This window comes from Diadema antillarum, unplaced genomic scaffold (genome assembly GCF_040938485.1).
Source record: "Diadema antillarum isolate AM-2024a unplaced genomic scaffold, OU_Dant_1.0 seq00000652_RagTag, whole genome shotgun sequence".
In the NCBI taxonomy this organism is placed as follows: Eukaryota; Metazoa; Echinodermata; class Echinoidea; order Diadematoida; family Diadematidae; genus Diadema; species Diadema antillarum.
Window position 1 is genome coordinate 831,693 of NW_027271565.1, and position 26,956 is coordinate 858,648.

A 26,956-nucleotide genomic window follows, 5' to 3' on the forward strand; every position below is an offset into this window, starting at 1 on the left:
AGTGTGTTTTTAGCAGTTTATCTCGAACATTTTTGGTAGAATAGTGTGATTATGTGTGTCTTTAGAATCCCCTTTTAATTTCTGAAAAACCTTGTCCACACTCTTCACTTTCAACTCTAATAACTTTTGAAAGGATAGTGCTACTGCTTTGAAAGTTGGCATTAATTATGGACAGAATGTGTTAATGAGGCATATTTAGTTTCAGTTTAATCTAATAATCCCTTCATTGTTGTTACTCTGGTGGTTTACTTCCTGTTTTTTGTCCCATTCATCACACAGCCAGCACGGTTTGGTAAAGATTAAGCGCTTGAATAGACACTGTACTTCAGAGCCTCTTTTCTCAGTTCACACTTTTCCTGAGTTTGTGCTTTCTTTCCAATATTTAGATAGGTTAGGAGAGTCCATTTGATTTGAGTTATACATCATTTTAAAGCTTAAGGTCTGCTCTTTCAGAATATGGTCTTAACTTAAAATTCATGTCTGGCGACTTTTTGTTTGTTTTGAGGTGCAAGGTCACATATAGAGTATGATATGTCCAAGTGCTGTCACAGGAAAGAAAGAGAGATTGTCAACTTTATTTTTCATTTCCATTAAATAAACAGGAGACAATATATATAATGCATAAACAAAACAAATTTGTAGTAATTTCAAAAAACTTCAAAAATTTCAAAAAAAAAACACCCACAGCAATTTTTTTTGTCATACATTAGTCATGTAATGTGGAGTATTTTCATGACATTATACAAAAGAAAAAGTTCGTTAGATACATTGACCACTTAAAAAGGGAGGGGATTAATATTACATACTAAAAAATGAAAGAAAGTAATTAAATGATTGTAATAAGACAAACAACCACATACACAAACCAATATCTCTTCAATCTACAGTTACGCCGGGTGATTCTTTTTCTTTTTCAAGGGAGAGGAGGGTGTAGGGCCTACATTGACCCGTCATCCCTTTGACCCTCCCAATTACCCCCAGAGCAAGTAACGAAATTACTGTTATGATGGTGATGATTATAATAATAATAATGATAATAATAATAATATTATTAATAATGATAATAACAACAATATTAATAATAACGGAAATAATAACCATAGTAATAGTAATAATAATAATGATAATAATACTGATAACAAAAATGATAATGATAATGATAATAATAATAATGATAATAATAATAATAATGATAATAATAATGATAATGATAATAAAAATAATACTAACACTAATAATAGATAATCCTGACCCTTAAGTTGGAGACCTGTAACAAGTTTAATTTCGTCTCGAGTTGTCCGATCGCAAACCCGATCTGGAACAACTTGACCAGAGCGAGCTGTCCAGGAATTGGGGCTAGCTGTCCAGGGTCCCTTGTATAAAAATATTTCTCTACATCGCCACGAAAGTCATATCGAATAATGCTATGCGTGACCGTTCAAGCAACATACGCACTACGAATGTAATATTTCTCTTTTTTCATAGGTACTAAAGCGTCAAAATGTGTCAGATGTCGAAATGCTCGCTTGTCAACGTGAATATCGAGTGTGTATTGAAGGTGTTGGGCAGTCTTGTGACGGTAATCGGGATTATTCTTGCCGTCATATTGAACTTAAAATATTGCCTGAGGGACAAAGAAGAGTTGAGATCATCGAACTGTGAAAACTTCAATCAAACTACGTCATCGTGCGCCCTCAACTCCAACGCTCTGGATGATCAACTCACGAAGTTTGTAAAAGCTATCAACATACAAAGAACCAGGCACTTCATATTCAACCTCAATATAAGCTCCGATGGACTGGGAAATCAAACGGAGAAAAATCTGGTGAACGGAAATAAGTGGATTTGGGCGATTGGTGACAGAGGAAAAAGGTTTCTCTCCCTTCCCTATGACGACCATCTCCTCTCTATTAAAACCTTGTCCTTAGGTAAACTCGAGCATAGTCTCGATTTGAACGCTGATGATATCAACATGGACGGCACCATTTTCACAGATTGTTGTATGTCAGAGGTGCTGTATGATGTAATTCAAAAAGTAAGAAATGGACTTGCGCTCAATAAGACAGATGGGAAATCCTTTCCAAAAGCAAAACAGGACATTCTCTGCAGACAGAAGCTTCGAGACACACCCGTCTTCATTCTGACAAAGATTCCTGGATTCAGTCTCTTAGAAATACAGGCTAAATTTTATTATGACTGCTTCCCTCTAGGGATATACTCGTGCTATTGTTGGTCACTAGTCAGTTTTATCTTAGCTTCTGCAATTACTTCCATTGTGATTGTTACTGTAATATACCATTATTGTAAACAACTCTCCTTAGAAGTCCCTGACAAAAATTACGTTAATATTCTCAAAATCCCCCTTCTTCCTGTATGGATAAATGACAAAAAGAAGCAACAGAGGTTCTTTCGATGTTTTCTTGTTTCTGTGCCATTTATTTTTCATATCGTTGCCGAAATCTGCTACGCTGTTAAATATGGATTTAGTTTTCGATGGAATCAGTTTGGCGTCCATTTCAAAACAAGAAGCATCATATATGAAATACTCATATACATTGCATGGATTGCTATGCTAGTGGTAGTGTGTCTAGAGGAGATGAAGATTGTTCGTGAGCCACGACTTATCAGAACGTGTCTTGAACATTTCGCCTCCTCCACTTTGCGGTATGTGTTCATATTCCCCATTTTCTTCATATCCGCCATATTTCTCTGGTTTTTGTTTGTATGGTTTTGCAGCATGTCTGCTTTTCTCATGTTGATGACAGAAGTCATGCTCCTTACATCAGCCGGAATAGCCATTCACATCCGTACCGCGCCTTCATATTGGATTAACATTGTTGCTGGGACTTTTCACGTGGTTAGCTGGTTATATACTTTCTTAGATAGGTACCAGCTCATTTTCAAAAGCATCTACTCGATCGGCAGCCGGATTGACAAAGAAGGGTACAATTGGAAGATCTTCAGGAACACACGTCAAAGCTACGTGGAGGGACAAAGTCCTGAACTTTCTAGATGTGAAATTAAATATGATCTTCTAAGAAAAATAATTGAAGATGAGCTCCCTTCTGCACAACATGTGACAAAGAACATATGGAAACTTTTTATGCCTCTAGGGTTCATCATTTTCTTGGGAGTCTTCGTGCATTTAATTGACAAAAACACAAAAATTTGGTTTGTCGGCGAGTATGCTTTAACTGTGACTGGCGTGTTACTGGCGAAACTCCCTAGCAACCGTTGTTCAGCTAGGAACAAACAGCACAATCTATCTCAAGCCAGGCAGCTCGCCCTGGAGGAGAAGTTACGCGAATATGCAAGCACAGGTTAGTTCCTTCCATGTCCTTGTCATTTTAAGCATTTTCATGTATTGCCAGCATTCCCGATACTATTCCACCAACTCCTGGAAACTATGCAATTTACCTGCCCACCCATTTTTATATCATTATTATTATCATTTTTTTTTTTTGAGGCGAGACTCTAGTAGGCAGGACAAACCTCAGGCAAGCTTCTAAAGGGGGACACATTTTCTGAACAGAGCATGGGTAGAATTCAAATGCGTAACCGAAATGGTCTACTATCCTGTGGTCTTTCCTTTGGTTGAAGGTACAGAAAAAAAAAAAAAAAAAACATTGTTCGTTCCAAGCTTAGTTTTCATGAATTTTGCAAAGTTGTGTGTAAGGACAAAGTTTTCAATATGTTGATTACGTGCAATGATCAATACCAGGAATCGACTGTCAACAGTCACTTGACAGTGACATTTGATATTGTTTGTATGCAAATGACATATCAGTGTAATGCATGCAATTCAATCTATGGAGTGGTGTATCTCTCAATTCCTGTTGTCATAATATGAAAAGTAAAAGACAATGAATGCCCTGAGACGTAATATGACTTACCATGTGCCTATAAGATACCGAAATGCCAGAGATGTATGATAGTAAGAAAACATAATTATGAAACAAGCAAAGACATTTAAACTTTTTCATTGTTGCATGATTTCCAGCACAAATTACTTGAAAATGATAATGATGAAGTGGTTGGAATTGAGATTTGTGGGGGGGGGGGGGGTTCTCCCCTTGCCTCCTCTCCACACCACATTTTTGTAGCATTGAGTTGAAACTTCTCTTTCAGAATGTAAATCTATAGGAAATTAACATCTCGCGTATTTCAAATTCTGATCCTAGAAGCACACCTTAAGGCAATGTGTTATGAGTAGGGAGTACCACTCCAAACTCGATAAATGTTGGTAATTTTTTAGCTTGATTCTTTGATAAAATGTACGTGCGTATGATAGGCTTAACTTCTAATTATGTCCTTCAAATATTAGATTTCAGAGTGTTTCAACCGTATTGTGTGTAGAGCAAGCATTAGGGACTGCGCATCTCTAGTTCTGAAAAACCTGCATTGCCGTTTCACTTGGAAATATGTATCATGATATACATCATGCATAAACACATGCTATTTAAGCGTATTATGTTGTATATGCAGTGATGCAATAATGTTGATACAGCGGTGTATCAAAAGTAGATCATACATTAATAGAGCATAATGATGCAAAATTTTAGTAGCTTAAAGGGCGTTTTTGACGGCATAGATACTATATATTATTATCTATCTGCATATTGTTGACTTAAGATGTATATTGGTAATATCATACATATCCCGATTCACATTGTGGTCCCCCCTAAAAAAAAACAAACAAACAAGAATGCAACAGTGCTATATAGTTGTGTAATGCGTTGTGAGTACGATTCACCTTGTGCGTGACTTTTCGGTGTTAACAGGCTTCTGTGGCTATAGGTATAGTGTGAAACAATCATCGAAACAAATATGTACACTTATATTATGCTGCAAAGGACGATCTACATGACTATAGTCGTAAAATCGAACCATACGACAGTGCAATCATCGATAGAACCTACTCTAATGCTGTCTTAGAATCTTGATTTAATATCAATATTTGTATTGTTGTTGTTGTTTTTTTCTTTTTGGTTCTATTTCATACAGGAAAATACCCATCGACGTCGCAGCAAAGTTGTTGTTCACCCTCATCACCACAGCAAAGTTGTTGTTCACCACAGGATGTGGCTGCGGAATCGGCAGATAGAAGTATGACCAGTGCGGTATACTCATTTCATTTTCATTTCAATTTGTGAATTTCCATATCCAAAATATAACATTTTTGCAAAGTAATTCCAATGGCGTTTCATAACCCGTTCTTGATTTGATTTGATTTGATATTCCAATACTTTTTTTTTTCAAGGACTTGAAGGTTGCCTGTTGAAATCAATCTTTGTGAGTTCTTAAAACTTAATTTGAAGCAATGTGACTTTGTGACTTTTTCATTAAGATGCTTGCTGTTTTTAGCAGTGACTGGAATCTACTAAGTCAAAAGTTATTGTGCCTTGGTCACTTAAAGGTGCATAGTCCCGGTAGTGTAGAGGGCGCTGTTGATGATACTGCCGATCACCACCAGCACTGAAACGAAGATTGCCGAAGTTGAGCTGTCATCAAGAGTAAAGTGCGTAGGTGTTGCTAAGTATAAAAACGTTGCCTTCGTTGTCTTCTCTGCGCATCGCGCAGTCTGTAGTAATGCCAGGGTGCGTCCATATGTGCCTGTTTATGACATCACAAAAGAAGTTTGTAAAAAGCTGTCATCCCCCTCAGCCGAAACATGAGCCGAACTGTGATCGGACCACTGACGACAGCGAATCGGACTTCGGACTCGGGGAAGTGGACCACAGCGTAAGCGCTAAAGAGGAGTCGATAGCGTAGGTCTCTATAGGAAACTTGCGCCGTGCGCCCGCGTACGGATTTGACTAAACCACCGGGACCATGTACCTTTAATCTCCCCTTAATCAGTTAATGGTCTTCGTTTGTTTGGTGTTGGTTTTTTGTTTTTGTTTTTGTTTCATTTTTATGTTTTTTTTTTTGTCATGGTTCGTTAAATTCGACTGCTGACTTGTCTATTATATAGGCAAGGTCTGTGTTTGTGCAGTTGCTGCATTTAACTGAAGGTCATGTTTAAATGTCCTGAGCCCAAGAGGAACACGTGTCGAATATGTATGTAAATATATATAAGTTGTTCATTCTAACGCCTGCGTTAAAAAAAAAAAAAAAAAAAAAAAAAAAAAAACTACTCCAATCCTACATGCATCTTTTCGATATATTGGCGTGTCTAGGAGATTTATTCATCACACATTCTTCGTTAGTCTATTTTCTTGCTTGTTTTGTGAAGACTAATAAACCAACAAAAACTTTCGCTTCGATGAACGGAAATTCCCTGCATTCTAAATTCAAATTCTAAATCATGGCAAATTCCAAACAGTTCAAACTAATGCCAGCCATTAAAATCAAAGATCAGGCATGTCTGGGACAAAAAACAAACAAACAAACAAACAAACAAACAAACAAACAAAAACATGATAGATACTCCGTAAGGAAATGAAAATAAAAATATTTTCATGAGATTTTGAAACCAGACTTATTCCATTTTGATCAATGCTTAGCGCTTACATAAACGGGACTTTCAGAAAAAAGATAAGACAAGAGGTATAAAGAAATGCGCTATGTTTCTTCAAAGAGAATGTCGTTTATGAAATCAGACAAATAGTGTGGCGATGTTTTTCTACATGCATCATTCATGCCTACCATTGGTAGAGGTGATATTTCTATAGATGAACAAAACAGAGACACCACAGATGGCGCTGTTCGTTATTCCGAAGGTTCGCTATTCCGAAGGTTCATTATTCCGAAGGGTCGTTAATCCGAAACACGAAAATTCCCTGTACCTACAGGTTCGTTAATTCGAAAATTTGTGGCGTTATTCCGAAGGTTCGTTATTCCGAAGCTTGGTTAATCCGAAAATAAAATTCGGAATCAACGGAAACTCGCTCAAGACTTGAGGTCAGACGTTCAGCATGTCATTTGTTGTGATAACGTCGCAGTGGCGGATCCAGAGGGGGGCGCAACCGGCGCACGCCCCCCCCTTTATTTTTCGTTAAAAACAAAAGAAATAAAAAGAAAAAAATGAAATGAACCCGGAAGTGGCACCAAAAATATTAGTTGCGCCCCCTCTTTACAGAATTCCTGGATCCGCCCCTGCGTTGGGTGTAGGTGTTCCAACCTTGTGACTGGATAGTCCCATGTATAATACACGTGCGCACATGTGCCGACACACAGGCGCAGCCCCTCCACCGTGATGGTGGTGGACCAGGCCCGGGTCCACCGGCGCACACCGAGCTTCGCGTGCAGACGAAGTGGCACGCAAGCGTCGCGCAACAACCATGTATTTTATGTGAACTGTGTGAGTGACGTCCCTACCCGTTCCCGTGTTTGTTGGTCGGCAGCCAGATGCACAACCTCCACCAGCCACCAGTTGTAACTTGCCTGTAGTCCAAGCATTCTGGGTGAGATGTGTACCTTGATGCTGTGGCCGTGCACGCGGACATGTATGCGAGCAGCTCCCCGACTCCGGCATCGCAGCACTGTTCTGGCCCGTTGCGGTTGCTGTTCCCTCACCGTTCCTGTACCGTCTCCACATATTCTGTCCTGTCTTCTTATCTTTCTGTGCACGTTCATCACCTGAGTGTCCTTCATCCTCGTGAGCTGAGATTTGTTCATCATCCGGTTGAGTAGTCCTAGGATGTTCTTCTTCTCCAGCCTCGCAGAGTCGTATATGTCAGCCGTCAGCCATCAGTATGTTCTACAGTTTCCTCGCTCCACCACACAAAGCAATGTGTGGGTTGCCACGGATCTCGCTGTCATCTGTACCTGACCCTGAAGTTCACCCCGTCTTGTCTACGTCCTCATCGCGTTCTTCTCGTCCTTTTTCTCTTCATCAGTCGCTGCGGCACCGCTTATTTTAAAACATTCTTGATGAGTATTTGGAAATCAAGCTCCAGACTTATGATGGAATCACCGAGGAGCCCTCGTAACTCTCCATTCTGTGATACACGCAAGTTATTTTTTTTTCCAGAAATCAGATGGACATTAAGTTGATGTTACTTTTTTGTGAATTAGTTGGTAAGAAGGTAAAGGGAAATGTGATAACTGAGATGTGTAATCACTGTACATGTATAATGGCATGTTAATGCACACATTCAAGTATTGATGATGTAAGAAGGTGTTGAAGGAAAATGAAGTTTAAATAATTTTAATAATGATGTAAGTGAGTGAGGAAGGAAAATGATGTTTAATCTTATGTTGATGGAAAATGAGGTTAGTTTTGATAGTGAGTTTAATAGTAATGATTGTATGTAGAGGGAAATACGGGATTGAGAAATAAAGAGAAGTTGTGTTATGATTGTATTTGACAGTATTTGTATTGTAATGATTGTAACAGTAATGAATGTGTATGGAAAGAAGTAGGAAAAGAGACATGAAAGGAAGTTACAATGATTGTAATAGTAATAATGGTATACGGAGAGAATTGGAGAAGGAGAAGTGAAAGGTTGTGTAATGATGGAATAGTATAATTATGTATAATGTAATGATAGTATATAGAAAGAAGTAGGGAAGAAGAAATATAAGAGGTTGTGATTGTAATGTTAATTCTGATTGTTTTGATATAGAGTATTTGAATAATAAATGGTAATGATGTTTAGTTATTTATGTTGATATGTTGGTGATTGTATGCCTTTCACAATGTATACCAAATGTAGCATGTGCAAGGTATTAGTACACATGTACAAGATACACTGTGTAGGAGTGAAGTGTAACTATTTGTTTTTTGTTCCCATTTTCACTTTTTATTCTGGATCGAAGATTTTTTTACGGATAATGATAACTTTAATCTTAAGATTAAGATGTTGTTTTAGTATGAATAGGTGAATATATTATTCAGCTTTCAGCTTAGCGTACTAATAGTAATATTTTGTGGAATCTGTTATTTTATTGCTAAGTACTGCTTGCAAGAAGTTGCAGGTACATGCATTTGTTTATTTTGTTGAGCTTACCCATCAGAACCATCGGCATGGGGTTGCCTGTTTTGATGAAGGATATACTGGGGCTACTTGATAATTTTTGTTGTTTTTATTATGCCAAATTATTCTCTCACTCACCGTATATTTTTGGTGCTGTTTTATACGATGGTTTGATGATATTTGTTATTTAAATTATAGAAGATTATGTCAATTTGGTCATTATAGAACGAGTGTTTTTTTGGTCAGGTTTTACAGTTAGCCTGACACCTCATCTACAGTTTCAGTTGTTTTTCCTGTGGTGATACCCACCTCTCCACTGTTTGTGGCTCAAAGCTGTTCTGGTGAACCCCCTTTTGGTTATGAAAATTCTTATTGATCAGTTTTTTCGTGTTACTGTTTATTCCTAATCAAATTCATAGGTAACTTGTCAGTATTTATATTATTGGACTACAGTGTACATGTGTTCCTCAGATTCACAGTCATTCAACGATTATGCTTAAGTAGCAATCAGTCTTAAGTCTGTGTTTTATTGTATAGATGGTCACGTGAGTACCAAATGAACAACCTGGCCTTACGGATGTATGGGTCATGCTTATTTTAGCCTGTGTATGTGATCAAGTCTATATTATTTTTGGATGGTGATTTTTTGAAATTAAGATGGTTCTGTTCAGGTCCTTTGAACTATCACTGTTTTTGTTAGATGGTTGTGATAGTTCTATGCTGTTGTTCCATTGGTTACCAGTATACATTTGTATTTGATCCCCATGCAAGTCCTGCCTATTTTGTAGGCATGTTAGTATTTTTTTTTTTCAGGGGATTGTGAAATCACAAATCTTTCATTGTTCACGGGGTACTCTCTCCCAGAGCGTTAGTTATGATTACCTCTTAAGTATGTGACTGAAGTTTTTATATTAGATTACTTAGTTTGCTTTGTTAGGACTCGCCGCATACGCGGGCCCTGTTGTTTATGATAGTATAGTACACGTTGCAGTTATCCCTATATTCAGTTTTTTATTTGGCGAAAGAAGGGGATATAGAAGATGTGATCAGGATGATTTGAGTGTATGATTATACAGATATTATACATGGTGTGAAGTTTATATCTACACATTGTGTTGGTTAACCACCACACATGGTAATGATTTTAATGGTCAGAATTATTGTAAAGCCTACGCTGGTTTTATTTTTGTGATATGTTTTAATCTATATACCCTTATCATATCTTGATCTTGATAAGAAATTGATGAGTGTATATTGATATTGCCTGCAGTAACAGTTTATGTTGAAGAGTTTTCTTTTGTTGAGTGTAATTTTAGACGCATGCACTGCCTATTGTATAATGAAGGTAATCAGTGTTGCGGTTTAACGGCGGGCAGGATATGAATTTATCCAATTTAGGCATGGTAAGTTAAATGGTTGTAGTAAACTCTTTATGGGTAGTTTATAAGCCCAATGGTGTTTGTTCATTTGTGTTATCAATATTTTTTTGTTTTATATTGATCGATTTAATAAGAAGGAAAGAAAGAAGAAGAAAGAAAGAAGAAAAAAGGCAGTCACGCCAGGGATTGTTGTTAGACAGTTTGTTCATGTTACTTGTTAACGCCCTCTATTGACGGCACCAGCCGAGTGTCTCGGGCCCGGTTCAATAAGTCCTTTCACACCCTACTCGAGGTCGTCTGGAGTTTCGTTATCCGACTGGCGACAATATCAAAAACAGCGCGCTAAGACCAATCTATAGATACTTCGGTTGTATATTCATTTCAAGGAGAAGCAACAATAAAATGTATATCTAAATAAAATGTATTGTTGATGGCTATTCATTTATGTTACCCCTGGGTATGTAGAAATCTATATGATAATGATGATGATGAAGAAACAACATTTAGCACCATCTATCTGTTGAAACATTCAAAGGCGCCCCAGCTTCCACTGAATGTGCAGCACATAATTGTAATCCCTATAAGTTGCTTGAAAAAGTAGGTATTACATTAAGATTTGGAGATATTGCGGTTGCTACAATTTCGGATGCGGCAGAGAGTTCCACAAACCGATACGGTAAAGACAAGGCTCTATCCTGCTGTCACGCTGTCTCATGCTGTCTCATGCTGTCTTAGAATCTTGACTTAATATCAATATTTGCTTTGTTGTTCTTTTTTGTTGTTGTTCTATTTCATACAGGAGAACGCCCATTGACGTCGCAGCAAAGTCGTCGCTCATCCTTACCAGCACAGGATGTGGCTGCGGAATCGGCAGATAATAGTATGATCAGTGCGGTATAACAATTTCATTTTCATTTCCATTTGTGAATTTCACTATCTAATATATATATATATATTTTTTTTTTTTTTTCTTTTTGCAAAGTAATTGCAATGGCCCTTCATAACCCGTTCTCTCGCGGAATTTGATATCCCGATTCTTTTTCTCTTTTTCCGAGGGCTTGAAGTTTGCCTATTGGAATCACTCTATGTGAGTTCTTAAAACTTAATTTGAAGCAATATGAATTTGTGATTTTTCCATTAAGATGCTTGTTATTTGTTGCGGTCACTTGAATATACTAAGTCAAAAGTTATTTTGCCTTGGTCACTGTCTTAATCTCCCCTCAATTTACTTTTTTTCTGTTTTTTTTTTGTTTCATTTTGATACGCTTTTTTCCATTGTTCGTTAAATTATATTGTTGACTTGTCTATTATAGACATGGTCTGTGTTTGTGCATGCCGAGTGTGTCTCTTATTACAGACAGGTAGATGATATCTAAAGTTACACTTCCTTCCCACGTATGTTTGTTAAACTCATGCTGGTTTACTGCCTACGTTTCCCAGACGTAAATTTGATCTATGAGAAATGACTTGGCTTTCATTCGTTTACTTCATACCTTGTTACCGTAGCGTGCCTATCAGTATTTGATAACAGTTATTTGACTACATTCAAGCGTTTATTATGACTGAAGAGAATTACAGTCACTTCTTCCATATTCCGTTTAAGAACAACATAGGCAAAACTGTGACTGATATGTAACTGTTTCAATTTATACAAACATAAGGAAGAGTCACCCCTCCCCTCCCCACCTCCCAAAAGTAAATTACTTGTGGAATTTGCAAAACTCGATTGTCAAGACTTCAATGATATGTTTTATCTATAGTTTCTTGTCTCCCTCTCGAACGTAGTTACATTTTATAAAAAAAGACCAAAACAATTTCGAAGTGCGGACTGTAGAGAGTTCCACAAACCGAAGAGAAGGCTCTATGTCCTACTGTCACGCTGTCTCATGCTGTCTTAGAATCTTGATTTAATTTCAATAGTTGCTTTCTTGTTGGTTTTTTTTCTTTTTGGTTCTATTTCATACAGGAGAACGCCCATCGACGTCGCAGAAAAGTCATCGTTCATCCTCATCAGCACATAATGAGGATGTGGTTGTGGATGTGCTTGTGGCAGAATCGGCAGATAATAGTATGATCAGTGCGGTATAATCATTTCATTTTCATTTCCATTTGTGAATTTTCATAATTTTTGATTATCTAAAATTAAAAAAAAAAATATTGCAAAGTAATTGCAATGGCGCTTCATATAAACCCATTCACTAGCCTAATTTGATATCCCGATATATTTTCTCTTTTTCCGAGGGCTTAATGTTAAAAGTTGCCTAATGGACACATTCTTTGTGTAAATTTTGAGTTCTTGAAACTTAATTTGAGACACTATGAATTTGCGACTTTGCCATTAAGATGCTTTTTGTTTGTTGCAGTCAGTGGAATCTACTAAGTCAAAAATTATTGTGCCTTCGTCACTCAATGTCCCCTTAATGGTCTGCTTTGTTTGCTGTTGGCTTTTTCCTTTTGTTTTTGTTTCATTTTTGTCCATGATTCGTAAAATTCGATTGCTGACATGTCTATTATAGGGATGGTCTGTCTTTGTGCATGCAGTTTGCAGAGTGTGTTTCTTATTACAGACAGGTATAATATCTAAAGTTACAATTCCTTCCCACGTATGTTTGTTAAACTCATGCTGGTTTACTGTCTACGTTTGCCAGACATAGATTTGATCTATGAGAAATGACTTGGCTTTCATTCGTTAACTTCATATCGTGTTACCGTAGCGTACTCATCAGTTTATTTCATAACAGTTATTTGACAACTTTCAGGAGTTTATTATGACTGAATAGAATTACAGTCACTTCTTCCATGTGCAGTTTCGTACACAAATCATCTAAACTGTTTATATGGACGATCACCTGCGATTTGTTTTAGGAATTTTCTTTAGATATGTACAAAATGAATTAACGAAAAAAAAATTACGTTTATACTCATAAAAATATGAGTCAGGAAAGAGGAATTGCGAAATAAAAAGTAACCAAAAAATAAAAGAAAGAAGAGAAAAATAATTATTCGATTAATTGATTTTTAACCGAAGATTGCGTTACAGGAGAACAGTGCAGAGTAATCAAGAACTTCAATAAGTGGCTCTACATTGCTGTTTAGACTGTATAAAGGCCACGAGGAATATTATGTACTTTACATAACTTACAATGATTCCTATAACGAAAATTACATTTAAAGTTCAATTTCTATTACTGCCATGTATCATACTTTCTTCTGTTCCACTATTATGATTGGATAGGATTAAGCATTAACATAACCAGTTCATATACGTTAGTTCTTTACAAAAGTAATCTGTATTTTTGTTTTATTTTTGTTTTGTTGAGTGGTCGGGTGTTTGAAATAATTATCCCGTTTCGTTAAAGATAAAGAGTGTTTTTTATGCAGCCCAAGATTACAAGCCAATGATGTTTTCACAATGTGCATATCCTCATACCGCAACTTATCATGTTTTTAAAAAAAGATAATTGTTATTACGTAAAGAGGAGATGTTCAGTTGCACAAAATGCATCTTGGGGCGTGCCCTATAATTATATTATGTATAAAGACAGAGAAAGCAATGACACCGCGAGTCAGATACTTTGACCAACCACTCACCTGTCGATGTTCAATATGTTTTGACATCGTGGTTTTTCCCTTTGTTTTGTTGGTTTTCTTTTATTTTGGTGTCTTGAATAACATCGGACAAATAAAAAGGTCTTTATAATCACATCAAGGGTCACCCCTCCCGCCGAAAGGCAATGGACTTTCGCTCATGAATGATCAGCCATCTCTTAGTGTGCTAAGCACGGACATTGGTGGGCAGAAGATAATTACTTTCATTTTGGTTGAGATACTCATGCCTGTGCTGGAACAAAACAACAAGAAAAACACAGGGAAAACTGTGACTGAATTATGACTGTTTCGATTAATATAGGTTTTTCCGGTCAATTTCATACTTTTGTCATTCAATTTCATTAATGTGCATTCAATTTCACACAGCGAACGCACGCGGAAATATTCGGGCATTCAAATTCAGAATCCGAATCAGAATTCATTAATGGGCGTTCCATTTCGTTTTCGTGAAATCAAATTCACGATTCGGCATTAAATTTCAAAATGCGAGCACCGACTTTCCTACTCGTGCATTCAAATTCATGCGATAGTCATGTGATAGTCCCATCGAGCTTGTTTGGAGCGTTCAATTTCATTTTTAGGCGATCAAGTTCCTACTTCGTGCAATCAATTTAAGGAGGAAAACGGAGTAGAGTTTTTAAGAAAGGAAAAAAGGCCAACACAACCAATGAAGGCTTGCATATATAGTGTAATTATGATTGTTTACAGGTTCTACATTGTTCTCTGTTCATGTATTCTTTGTTTTTCATCTCAATAAATTTCAAATTGTAATGTCCAATCTCCAGTGCATCCAAACAACACAACGACAATTTAATCATATTTCGTGATGATAGGCCACTACTGCATGCTGAGAACGCCCCAACACCAACCACACAATGACAATTCATCAATTTAAAGACAAACTGACACACAATGATCTCGCATAGTTCTGCAAAAATAAACCAATAAGAGAGCAATACACAACAAGCAAGACGTATAAAAATGTTCATGTATCAGTTTCAATATACATGTAGTCGAAATTGTTGGGTTTTTTTCTCGAAGGTGTCAACTTGCCCTCCGTATTATGCTCGTCTGTAGGCCTATAGAGTGCCTAATGTTTGTTTGTTTGTTTCATTTTCCATCAAAGAAGATGGCTGGATAACTCATATTCAGCTGCAAAAGCTGGTCTTCAATATGGGCTCTAATGGATGTAAGCCTTTGCGCCCTGCTCTTTGCGATAAATAAATGAAGTAGGATCTTTTGCGTGCATGAGTTGTGACTCTATCACGAATGGGACCTCCATTTTATGTCCAATAAGAGGGACATGTGCCTGCACATTCATTTTTGCTAAGCATAAGTTCAAAATTTTCAATGAACAGGTGATCTTCTACTGCAAAATAAATAATAATCATAGATAATCCCAATATATTCAAAGCCAAATGAAAAACACATGCATACACGGCCCCAAACTAACTGAATTCAGGACTTCATTTAAATTGAATGCAGTTATTTGGAACGTGGTTGCCTATTAGGGAATTTGAATGACCGACGAGATTCCGTCGCCAGCTTGACATAAATTTGAATGCTCATTGATGAAATGCGTGCTCCTCTCTTAAATTTGAATGCTCCGATAGTGAACTTGAATGTTCCGATAGTGAATTTGAATGTTGTGATAGTGAATAATTATCTGAATGCTCCGACAGTGAATTTGAATGCTCGGATAGGGAATTCGAATGACCGGATTTTCAATTTGATTGCTGGTTCATCGCTGCGAGCGTGGAATGCGTGAAATCGAATGCTCGGAATAGGAACTTGAATGACAAAAGTATGAAATTGACCGGGAAAACCTATACCAACAGAATGAAATGAGTCACCCCTCCCCTTCCCCCCAAAAGAAAGTTTCTGATGAAATTTGCAATAATCGATTGTCAAGAGTTCAATGACCGGTTTCTAGTCCATTTTATTTGTACTTTCTTGTCTCCCTCTTGAACGTAGTTACATAAAAAAAAGAAAGGAAACCCGATATACTATGACATTAAGACTGAGCCTTATGCACAATATTTGCTGAGCTTCCCACAATAACATCATGTTCGCTTCATTTTGCATTATTTTTTCTAATTGATATGGTGGTATTTTCTTCAGATTTCTATGTCATATAGAGCATATTATCCCACTTGCTGGATATGTAAATAAACACAAGACGAAGTGTTATATAAACTGATTTCTTTTCATAATCCTTATCGTATTTTTGTTAAGTTCATTTGAAGAGTTTGTTGGCAGAAACCGATAAGTCCATATTTGTCAAATGGAGATATTTGCGATTCAAGGTCAAGAAAAATAAAGAGAATAACAAGAAATTTTTGCTTTTTTTCACCATAACTAAAAATGAGTATCTGAGTATAAGAACGACCCACGTCCATGGAAGACCATTTCGAGTAGACTTAAAAAAACTTCACATCTGTTTTATTTGTCCAATAATCTATTTAACTGTGATGGGAAGGCAACATTGTATATAGAAATTAGAACATATATCATTATGACAAATAACATTAACTTTAATTATGGAGAGGCCATTTTGTGTGATGGACTTTGGTCGTTCTTTGAATCATATGGACTTGGGTCGTTCTTTGAATCATATACATGATATTCTGCTGTAGAGACGAGAGAAGGATGAGAGAGGGCGCTATAATATGAATGTAAGAATGAACCGAGTCCTTTATTCTTACATTCATATAAGATTTAACTCATTCATTTCAGGCATTTCCGGGGGTAATTAGGATTTATCATTCATACGAAAGATGAGTCCATGCATAAGCTACAATTTCCCATGTCAAACTGAATTTGGCCAAAAATTGGACTTGGGTCATTCTTATATTCAGGTCTTCAAATATTTCTTTATATGTAATGACCAATATATCATTTAAAAGGTATTATTTTGTACTTTATGACAGAGATCGTACTTCAAAATCTTCAAAAATGGACTTATCGGTTTTTGCAAACAAACCCTTCATTTGTAAATGTTTTGCTATATGACATTCTCTTGGAGGACAAATATAAGCAGAAATCAAATCTATTGAAACCGTTACTATCGGGTAGACAGTTAGGCGACTATGAAACGCGAATGGCACTCTGAACGTTATTTCTTATAATCAAATTTGACCCTGCATCACAAAATCAAGAAGAAGTCGCCAGACATTGATAGAAAAAAGAATTATCTGAAAGAGCAGGCTTTAAGCTGTTAATGATGTGTAACTCAAATTAAATGGACTCTCCTTACCTATCCTAATATTGTAAAGAAAGCACACACTCTGGAAAATGTGAACTGAAAATATAGGCTCTAAAGTACATTGTCTATTCAAGTGTTTAATCCTTACCCAGCTGTGCTAGCTGTGCGATGAATGAAAAAAAAAAAAAAACAACAAAGACAGAATGTCAACCAATGAAGCAACAACAATGAAGGGATTATAAGACTGGGCCGAAATCTTGCATGCATTTTCTGATTAATTCCAACTCTCAATGCAGTAGCGTCATTCTTTAAACAATTATGGGACTTGAAAATGAAGGGTATGGACAGGGTTTTTAAAAATGAATACATGACTCTATGAGATACACCTTATCACACTATTTCACCAAAACAAGTGTTCGAAAAAAATTCCTAAATACACAAATTCCTGCTCGTTTTATGATCCCAACCTTTCTTGTAATGTAGAAGAAGACTTCTTCTTTCAGAAAATATAAGAAAAAAAAAACTCAAGATTGGTTGGGTTGACCCATTTCACGTATTTTCAGTCCTAACACAAAATCAGTGCTTGCGACTTTTTGTTGATTTTTTTGTGATGCACAGTCACATTTTATTATAGTATCTCATGTCGAGATTTCGCAAAAATGCAAACGATTTAGTCCGTTGATGTCTAAAATGCTTTTATGCCTTAGTATAAACCTTCCGTCTCATATTGACACTCTCTTATTGTGTGCCTTATTATAGATTTGTGATTCCATAATAATACATCTTGTAAAAAAAAAAGGCATAGAGCTAAGTGCTCTGTAATAATCGTTTTTCGTTTGACATCAGTTATCCGATTAACGTAAACTTTATCATAATATAATATGGAAATTGTTTTGTGTATATGTGTTTCTCAAGTATTTTAACATACATTGTAGATTAAGCGGTACATTGATATATGTTTGAATGCTTAATGGTGGAACCATGTTTAGGATTTAAGTGTAACGTATTGCAAGTAATTTGCTGAATAGCAGGTAAAGATAATGTACAAAAGATTTACTAGTTTGAATAAGTTTTTATATTGCATGTAGTGCATTTACGTGCAATTTCTTTACTGTCGTATATTACACTATGCACTTGCTGCATTTAACTGTAAGGTCATATTGAAATGACAAGAGCCCAAGAAGAAAACGTGTCTTTATTATTTATTCACAACACATTCTTAGTTTGCGTATTTTCTTGCTTGTTCTGTAAAGAGTAGTAACCAAATAATAGGGATAACTGCGCAAAAACCCTTTAAATGCATAACTTTAGCTTCGATCAGCGGAAATGCATCTACTGCAGAATTCTACGGAGAAAAAAAGTTCCGATACTTTTGTGAGACGTAGGCCCTGGGTCTAAAACACGTTGTATCCCAAACGGCTTGTGCTGCTAACTTATTGCTGCTGCTGCTGGCGACCGGCAGCCAGCTAGAATGCATTCACTGAAGTACCGTAGCAGCTTTGGTGCTAGCTAGGTAACGGTGCTCACAACCCTAGCTGCTCGTGCGTGTACTACACATAAAGTATCAGTATGCCTAACCAAAGAGATCGTAGTGAGTTCACACTGAGCACGACAACGGCATTCGTCATGTTTTTTGCAATGGTGCGCCAAAGGAAAATAATATTTCGGCACAAAATCACCCAAAAATGTTATTCTTATATCAAAATCAAATTACCAATAGAAGCTTAATTTTGTTTAAATATATATATATATATATATATATATATATATACATACATATATATATATATATATATATGGGTCAGAATTTTGAACGATGTACAATTGAGCCAAAACAAGGCAAAATTTAAAAAGTAGGAAATTCTCCAAATCATTTATCTTACCTGAAAGAGTATAACTCAAGCTTTAATATGAACCCAATTATACTAGGATTTTCCCAGAGGAACAAGTTTTATTCACCGCGGAAGTTTACCATGTCCAGAGCAGCGAACATCCGTGAGGAATAGTACTGCACATACATTTGAATACCATTTAACATAGTTTGCAAAGATCTGATTCAGTTCAAAATCGTAACGAAATATCTTAAGGGTCATTTGTACGTGTTGGCAGAATATTAAGGTTGTACATCTTAACATTTCTGTTGAAATATTGCTCTTCCGCTAAACACTTTCTCCACTTTACGCGCATTTTACAGAAACTCAATATTTTGACCTCTTATTTCACTATCCCATACTTTAATCCCCACTCCCAAATAATAACATACCTTTTTAAGATGTATCTGATCTAGGCAGTCTCTATAACCCAACAAACATAGCATAGTTTTCATCACGGAGGTTCGCATATAGCTCACGGACGTTCGGAACAAACAAGACATTGAACAATGCAGCTCTCTTTATTTGGAAACGCATTCTACTCACAACAAACAGCAATTTCATGTCGAGAACAAACTCCTCTTCAAAATCCTGAATAGATATCACCAATTCTCAATTATAAAAGCTTGTTTATCTTCTCATACTGAGGAATCAAAGAAAACAATTTTTCCATCTCTCGTAAATGAACGTACAAACGTACGTGTAATCTCAGTGACGTAGTCCATCCTTGAGAACGAATATATTTATCAAAATTTCGTTATCACGAAGTAAAGATTCAGGTCCTAAATGTGTTGTCTAAAGTCTACAATGCAAAATTTGCTTATAACGAACATGGTCACAGCTAAATATGACAAAGAATTAACACACAAAAACAAAAGAAATGTACTCCGTTATAGAAATACGAAGTTTAGCTGGGGAGGGCAAACGAATACGTTAGGAAGAAATCCCTCTGCGTTTGCTCCTTGTGTTACACACTGTTACCGAGGAGAATTTGTGTTATTGTATTAGTCAGAAATGAGTGTTATGTTCGATACTGCGAAGTTTCGTCATAACAAGACGCAATAAGTCCATATAACTTGGATGGATGTTTGTGACTTCGATATTATACAATATGGTTTGTTATAACAAACATTTTGTAGCGCGTCATTTCGGATGCTCGTTATTCATACAGTTTGTCAATCCGAAAATTGATAGAGTTCGTATAATCATGAAGCTTTTTTATTCGGTAAATGAAAGGAATCTCCGAAGGTTAATCAAGAGGTTTATTAATTGGAACATGAAAAATCAGGTTCGCTTATCCAAATGTGGAGAAACAAGTTAACAACCAAATCCTCCACATTTCAAAACCTAATGATAACCGTTTTCACCTAAACGAATATCAGGCCCATTCCACTTTTAGAAGAACGGACCTAGAAAGAGCTCGGACTAACAAACTTTCGGAATAAGAGCATTTTTAATAAGAAACCTCCTGAGTTAACCACGAACATTTTTTTTTTTCATTTTCGGAATAACAAACCTTTGGACATTCGGAGTAACGAATCTTTGGAAGAGCGAACGTATCAAAGTGCAACCTTACACCTATTCTTAATCATTACTTTTTTAACATGTGTTTTCAAAGTAAGCACAAAAGTTCAAACAAATTATTGACGATCTCTCTGTCTCTTAAATGTAAAATAAAAAAAAAAATCTTGCAAAGAATTACAAATTAACATTGCTTTTCATCGATGAGTATAAAAAAAACCCCACCATGTCATGATAAGCGGAGGATTTGCGTGTTTTCATCAGACAATAATTGTATACTGCATTATTTTTTGTTCGCTTGTGACGGCATTTCGATGAATAAAAAAATAAACAAACAAACAAAAAACTTCTCCAGAGGACTTTGGTATAACGGGAGTGTACTGGCAATTCTTTTCTCTGTGTGTTGGAGCTCTGTTTCTTCTCATTTTCATTCAACTGCTTCCACGTCCATTTTAAACTTTTCCGTTTCTTCTTCAACACATGCCCATTACAAACTTCTTCCGTCATTATCCTGAATGTGATTGCGTAGCACTTTTCGGATTTGTTTTGTTTTGTTTTGTTTTGTTTTTGTTTTCTGTTTGGTCGCAGCATGTTCCGGCTACTTAGGGAATGAGAGAAAAATCGTCGTGAAGAGAAAAATAAGAAAGAATTAAGGCATTTAATATCATGACAATTACAGCGAACGTCCGTTATGGAGACCAAAACTGGATGTCTTCTGTTTGAGACGGCAGCTACCATACTCAAATGATAAACACTTGGAGCATTTGTCACTAAAAAGTGGCACTGTTCTTCTTTCTCCTACTATGTAATCCATTGACTTATTCTACCAACGAACATCCGAGACCAAAACGTTTTCCGTTTGTTATTACAGGTAAATTGAGTGCGGAACGTTATTCACTTTTGGGTATGAGCGACTCGGTGATTTGGTAATATTTTCAAGTAACATTAACTTAATGTGCAGTAATATATTTGTAATTATCAGAAATTTCCTTTCTCGGACAGAACGTCCGTGAGCGAAACTTTCAGAACCTGTAACAGTACAAATTGTCTCCAGAACCTCATTAGAAAGAAATTTGAATGCACAGAAATTACAGATTATGCAAAACTCCATTTTCCTATAACTTTGTTTTCAGTGTAAAGCTGTTTTTGTATAATTTTAGGGAAAACAAGCGTAAAATTGTGAGTACATTTTCAACTGCATGTTCATCATGATCACATAACGCCTTAAAAATTCTGAAACTACTGCTCTAAACTCATTGTTTACTTTGTAAAACTTTAATTGTCGCTATTGGAGCCAAAAGTTTTAAAGAATACAGGACACTCTCGGGACAAGTTATGCCTATCGGTGGGATTGCATACGTTCGCTGGAATTGTCACGGACGTTCGTTCTACTACTAGGGTCATGTTCCAGGACGGATAACTAATCGGCAGAGAGTACCTAGCCTTCCTAACTCTTTCAAAAATTTGAAAAGGTATTGTCAATGCAAATTATAAGAAATATGACATCCTTACAACATATGTATTGCTCAGAGGGGGATCAGGAGGTGAATTTTCATAGAAAATATTAATTATTTGCTTGGTTTTCTGTAAATTGCATGGTCCAAAAACTGCGGACAAGCCTCAGTCCGCTCCAAAATGACATACAGCTCCTCGGCTAGAAAGCCAAAGGTAAAATGTACCTTCGCCATCAAAGCAAGATGGTGTCCCACTCGAAAACGTTTTAATCATCACGGACGTTCTTTTTTTTCTCGGAGGTTCGTCTAAAAATATTATTTCGGTTCCTATTTGACAAAGGATGGACAGAAACTCAAAACAAACATATCATCGTGTGGCTAGATCTTCGTTGATTACGACTCAGAACAATAACGTTTAATGGGCTACGATCTTTATTAGAAAATAGCGGAAGCACGTCCGTGACGAAAACTGAGTACAATTTTGCATAAAAGAATGTTACGTCCCATGTTCAGCCAGCAGACGTACAATTTTTGCAGGATATGTTCATTAGGTGGAACACCAAATTTTCGTATACATTACAGTTGGGACAACAAAGTAGAATTTGCAGCAGCGATAGAAATAAAAGCATCACGGACGTTCGTTTGTTTAGGGCTTTGATATTTCAATTGTTCTCTGTAATTTCATACGTGCTCATAAAGTTCTTATAATTTTGTGGTACATACCCATGATATGTCAGATCCAGAACACGGTCAGATATTAGATGCCACGTACCATAAACAAGGCACATCATCAGTTTGAAAAACAAAAATTATTGTGAAAATAGCGTTTTTACCGTATTTTTACGCTTTAAGTCCTTGTCAAATGAAAAATATCAGGCAAAAGTCAACCAAACCATACATTTCCTGAAAGGAAATTTACCAATCTTTGAGATGACATGAAAAAATCTGGTTTTTTAGATCATCCTGGCGTGTTCTAAGGGAAAGAATGTCATAAGGTGCGAAAATTGGCAATTGTACATCGTTCAAAATTCTCACCCATATATATACATGACTAGCGCGGACGTGATATTGTAACAGAACTAGACATGGTTCCTTTTGGCGCATCATAGCAAAACCCGCCCGTACCGTGCTCGGTGTGAACGCGCCATAACAGTTCAATGCGTGCTGCAGCTGTGAAGCGCGCAGAAAATAACATGAACATAATAAAAAAGAAAAAAAAATCTAAACACCGTGCTCCGTCATCGCATCTCCCTTACTTCTTATACCTACCCGACTTCGTCGCTGTCGCTCTCAGTGTCATTTGTTACTGCCATCCCTCAATTCACCCTCGACATCAAACTCAAAGTCTTTCCGTACAATATAAGAAAAGGATTGAACGTTTTCATGGCTCAGGCGAGAAAGCCGATGCGAAGAAAGACAGACCAAATATTACATCTGCTCGCCTGGAAATACGTGCTTTATGGATGACGGCCTCAATGTCTCCCTGCACTCGTAAAGGGTTTTGAGCCTTTCGTGAGGTCATAATTCAGGGCTAGAAAAAGACGGCTGTTCCAGGGCAAAAATCGGTGAAGGGAATTGATTAGTTTTAACTCGCGATTTCTCAATGCGGATATCATCTAATAAGTCATAATGATAACCTGGTTCAGGAGATATTTTCCTCTGCTTTGATACCTTTTGTGATATGATTTTCTAATATGAATCTCTCATTCATTGCACTTTAAATGGTGCTAAAGGTTTTTGTGGAATTATTGATAGATCCTAATCTTATGTTGCCTATAGTCCCTTTGTGTGTGGTATATCTATTGGTTTTCTGATCAAAAAAAATGTTTGATTTTAAAGGAGAATTACCCTCAACGTCGCAGCAGAGTCGTCCACCAAGTGACTCCCATAGCCAGACTCGTGATCAAGGCATCAGTGGCAGTGCCGAGGAGAGTGCGGCCGGGGAGAGTGCAGCTGGGGAGAAGTCTATTGAGATTCGAGAATCTGTAAAAATGGTAAATATGTGAACCTGCATCACAAAACCTACAAGAAGTCGCACCCTTGGAATTTATTTTAGGAATCGAAAAAGGGTAAAACGGTCAAACAATTCAAGTTTAAGTTTTCCATATTGTCTGAAAGAGTTATTCTTCTATACCTACAATTCGTATTAAAGTTTGGGATTATACAATGAATTGGAAAGTGGATTTTCAGTAGTTTCTTTTTTTTTTTGTCGAGCCCATCGGAGGTGAGGGGAGACTAAGGGACCGCCTGCGGTGTCTGTCCGTCCGTAGTCCGTCCGTCTTCCGTCCGTAACGCTACAAAAACTTAAATTAATTTGTACTGAGTGCTTCAATGTCAATCAAAATTTGAGTGAAGAGTGTTTATTCAAAGTTATACATGTCGCCAAACAGAAAGGTCACCTTAAGGTCAAAAGCCATAGGCAGGGGTCAACGAACTTTAAGAGGCCAATGTACCTTCAAATGTCCTAATTCTTTTAAAATAGCCAAAGTGATTCCGATTTGTAAGAAAGATGATCCTTCACTTTTGACAAATTAAAGACCGATATCCATATTACCCTATATGTCTCAAATTCTGGAGAAAGTTATTCATAAACGGTTGTATATTTTCCTACATACTAATCATTTGCTTGTAACTAACCCATTCGGATTTAGAAAAAAAAAAAAAAACTAACACTCTTTGCTGTTGTCCAATTATTGAATGAGGTGACAGAATCTTTGCGAATAAAGAGCATATGATTAGCGTTCTTATGGATTTATCAAAGATATTTGACACCATGAACCATGACATTTTGATTAATGATCTGATGATATATGGCATCCGAGGTATAGCCTTACCCTGGATTTTGAGATTATTTATCCAACAGAAAACAATAGGCCCTATGTTGCATTTTATTCCCCAGAATCCTCCAAATCCAACATTAGCTGTGTTGTCCCCCAAGGATCCATAGTGGGTCCTTTACTTTTTTTGATTTAATCATAGATATCATTGATATTATAAATATATCCTCCTCTCTTAGTTTTATACTTTTTGCTGATGATACATACATTTTCTTTTAATCCTCATCAAGTATTTAAAAGTCTTATAACTACAACAAATTCAACATAAGTATAGTATCCCAATGGTTGTTATGCCATAAGGCAAGCTGTCACTTAATATTTCTTAGACAAATATTTGTATGATTTATGTTTCATAATTATTAAATACTAATTGTACTGATTATCGTATTTATATTGACGAACAGCCAATTGTTGAAAAGATATTTCCTAAATCATTAGGTATTACCATTGACTCAAATTTGTCTTGGAATGATCATTTACACAATGTTCATATTTCAGTTTCCAGAGGCATCGGAATTTTATACCACCTGAGGAACTTGGTTTCTCAGAAATCCTTGCTTATATTGTATAATCCTAAAATATTACCTTATATTACGTATTGTAATATTGTGTGGGGAAATTGTGATACAACTAAAACAAACTCAATATTACTTTTACTAAACTGAGTATTGTGTTGATTACAAACTCCCAGTATTTATGCTTCATGTTTTTTTTATATTAATTGTACTGATTATTGTATTTATATTGACGAACAGCCAATTGTTGAAAAAAATATTTCTCAATTAAAAACATCGAAGATAAATGAGATTCATACTTTCCAAACGGCAATTTGCATGCACAAATACACGTTCAACCAACTTCCTTGGATATACAATGATTTCCTAATTCCTAATTTCAATATTCATTCATACTCAACTCGCCGTTCATCTTACTATCATCTTGAAAACTCAAGAATTGTTCTAGCACAAAAATCCTTAGACATCCTTGTCCTGATGTTTGGATTTTTTTTTTTACCAGATAACCTTAAACAATGTAAATCTATTCATTTAGGCCTACTGGAAAGACAGCTTAAAGATATGATGTTAACTCAATATGCATTCGAATATTAGTGCATGTTGCCATTTATCTGTTTTATTTTTTTTCACTTCTGTAGTTAAAGTAAGTGCTCCGAACTGAACGTAAACAACTAACATGAACCTTAACACTTAGTTATTATTCACAACTCATTTACACGCAAACACTTCACATCTTGCACAATTCACCGCTGCTCCTTTTTCCCCCTCATTCTTTCCTCCCTAACTCTTTATCGCCACTCAGGAGGGAGTGATGACTTGTGTATTATATTCTTAATGTCGTATTGTTAGACTATTTCAGAGGCCATTGTCCTCGTCAAGCGTTTGCTAATGATGATGGTCTTCTGAATTTCTGTACATCAAGAGTTCCCTAATTTGTCTTTGAACAATAAATATGCTGTAAGTTATCTTTGCACAAATGTATGCATAAAATGTACGCATAAAATTTCTTGTTTATTTTCACTTTGCATTGCGTCAGAAGAACAAAGTTGGATTTCAATTAATCAATTATTTGTAACTGCCAGATTCCAATCATACTGTGCCCAATTACTTCGTTCAATTCGGTGGATTCCATATACGGTGCGCCACCTATCGGTTGTAGCGGACAGGCCGAAATCCGCAATGCCTTATGGGAAAAAGTCGACATCAAAATTACTCGCATTATAATATTATGCACATGCAGCAGCGCAGCTTAGCTCAGCCGGCCGCGCCGGGCGGGCGGGCGCCCGGGCTGGGCCGGCCGGATATCAATTGCGAGATCGAGAGATAGATCGATACGGCATGGTATTAGCAGCAAACTGGCTTTTCCGTGTTGCACGTTCGACGCGACGTATGTACACTCCAAAATGCAGGCTTGGCTTTTGACTTATTTCTTTGGCAAAAGACACCAAAGCTGGTTGGAAAAAAAAGGCATCTCACATGCCAAATGTTACTTAACTGCTGTTCTAAACAGACTCAACCAGGGCTGCCAAAGCCTCCTTGTGCTTCTTGGCCTTCTGTCTGGCTTGGCCCGCCTCTCCTGACTGCACTGGAGGTATGCAAGATCATTCAGGTACATGTATTTCTTCAATTCGTCGACTCGCATTC

The 26,956-nt window shown here is 36.6% G+C and overlaps 1 protein-coding gene across 2 annotated transcripts in view; it reads left to right on the plus strand.

Moving 5' to 3' along the window:
- LOC139736548 (uncharacterized) overlaps positions 1 to 26,862 on the plus strand; it is a 41,023-nt gene extending 14,161 nt beyond the window's left edge. The window contains exons 2-6 of one of the 2 annotated variants that reach the window (XM_071647297.1): positions 1,486 to 3,320; positions 5,005 to 5,106; positions 11,100 to 11,194; positions 12,267 to 12,368; positions 23,800 to 26,862. In XM_071647297.1, coding sequence (XP_071503398.1) covers positions 1,502 to 3,320; positions 5,005 to 5,106; positions 11,100 to 11,194; positions 12,267 to 12,368; positions 23,800 to 23,949 — 2,268 coding nt within the window. In that variant the 5' untranslated portion in view covers positions 1,486 to 1,501 and the 3' untranslated portion in view covers positions 23,950 to 26,862. The remainder of the gene's footprint in view (positions 1 to 1,485; positions 3,321 to 5,004; positions 5,107 to 11,099; positions 11,195 to 12,266; positions 12,369 to 23,799) is intronic. The other variant, XM_071647296.1, reaches the window with a different exon arrangement.
- Positions 26,863 to 26,956: the final 94 nt, after the last annotated feature.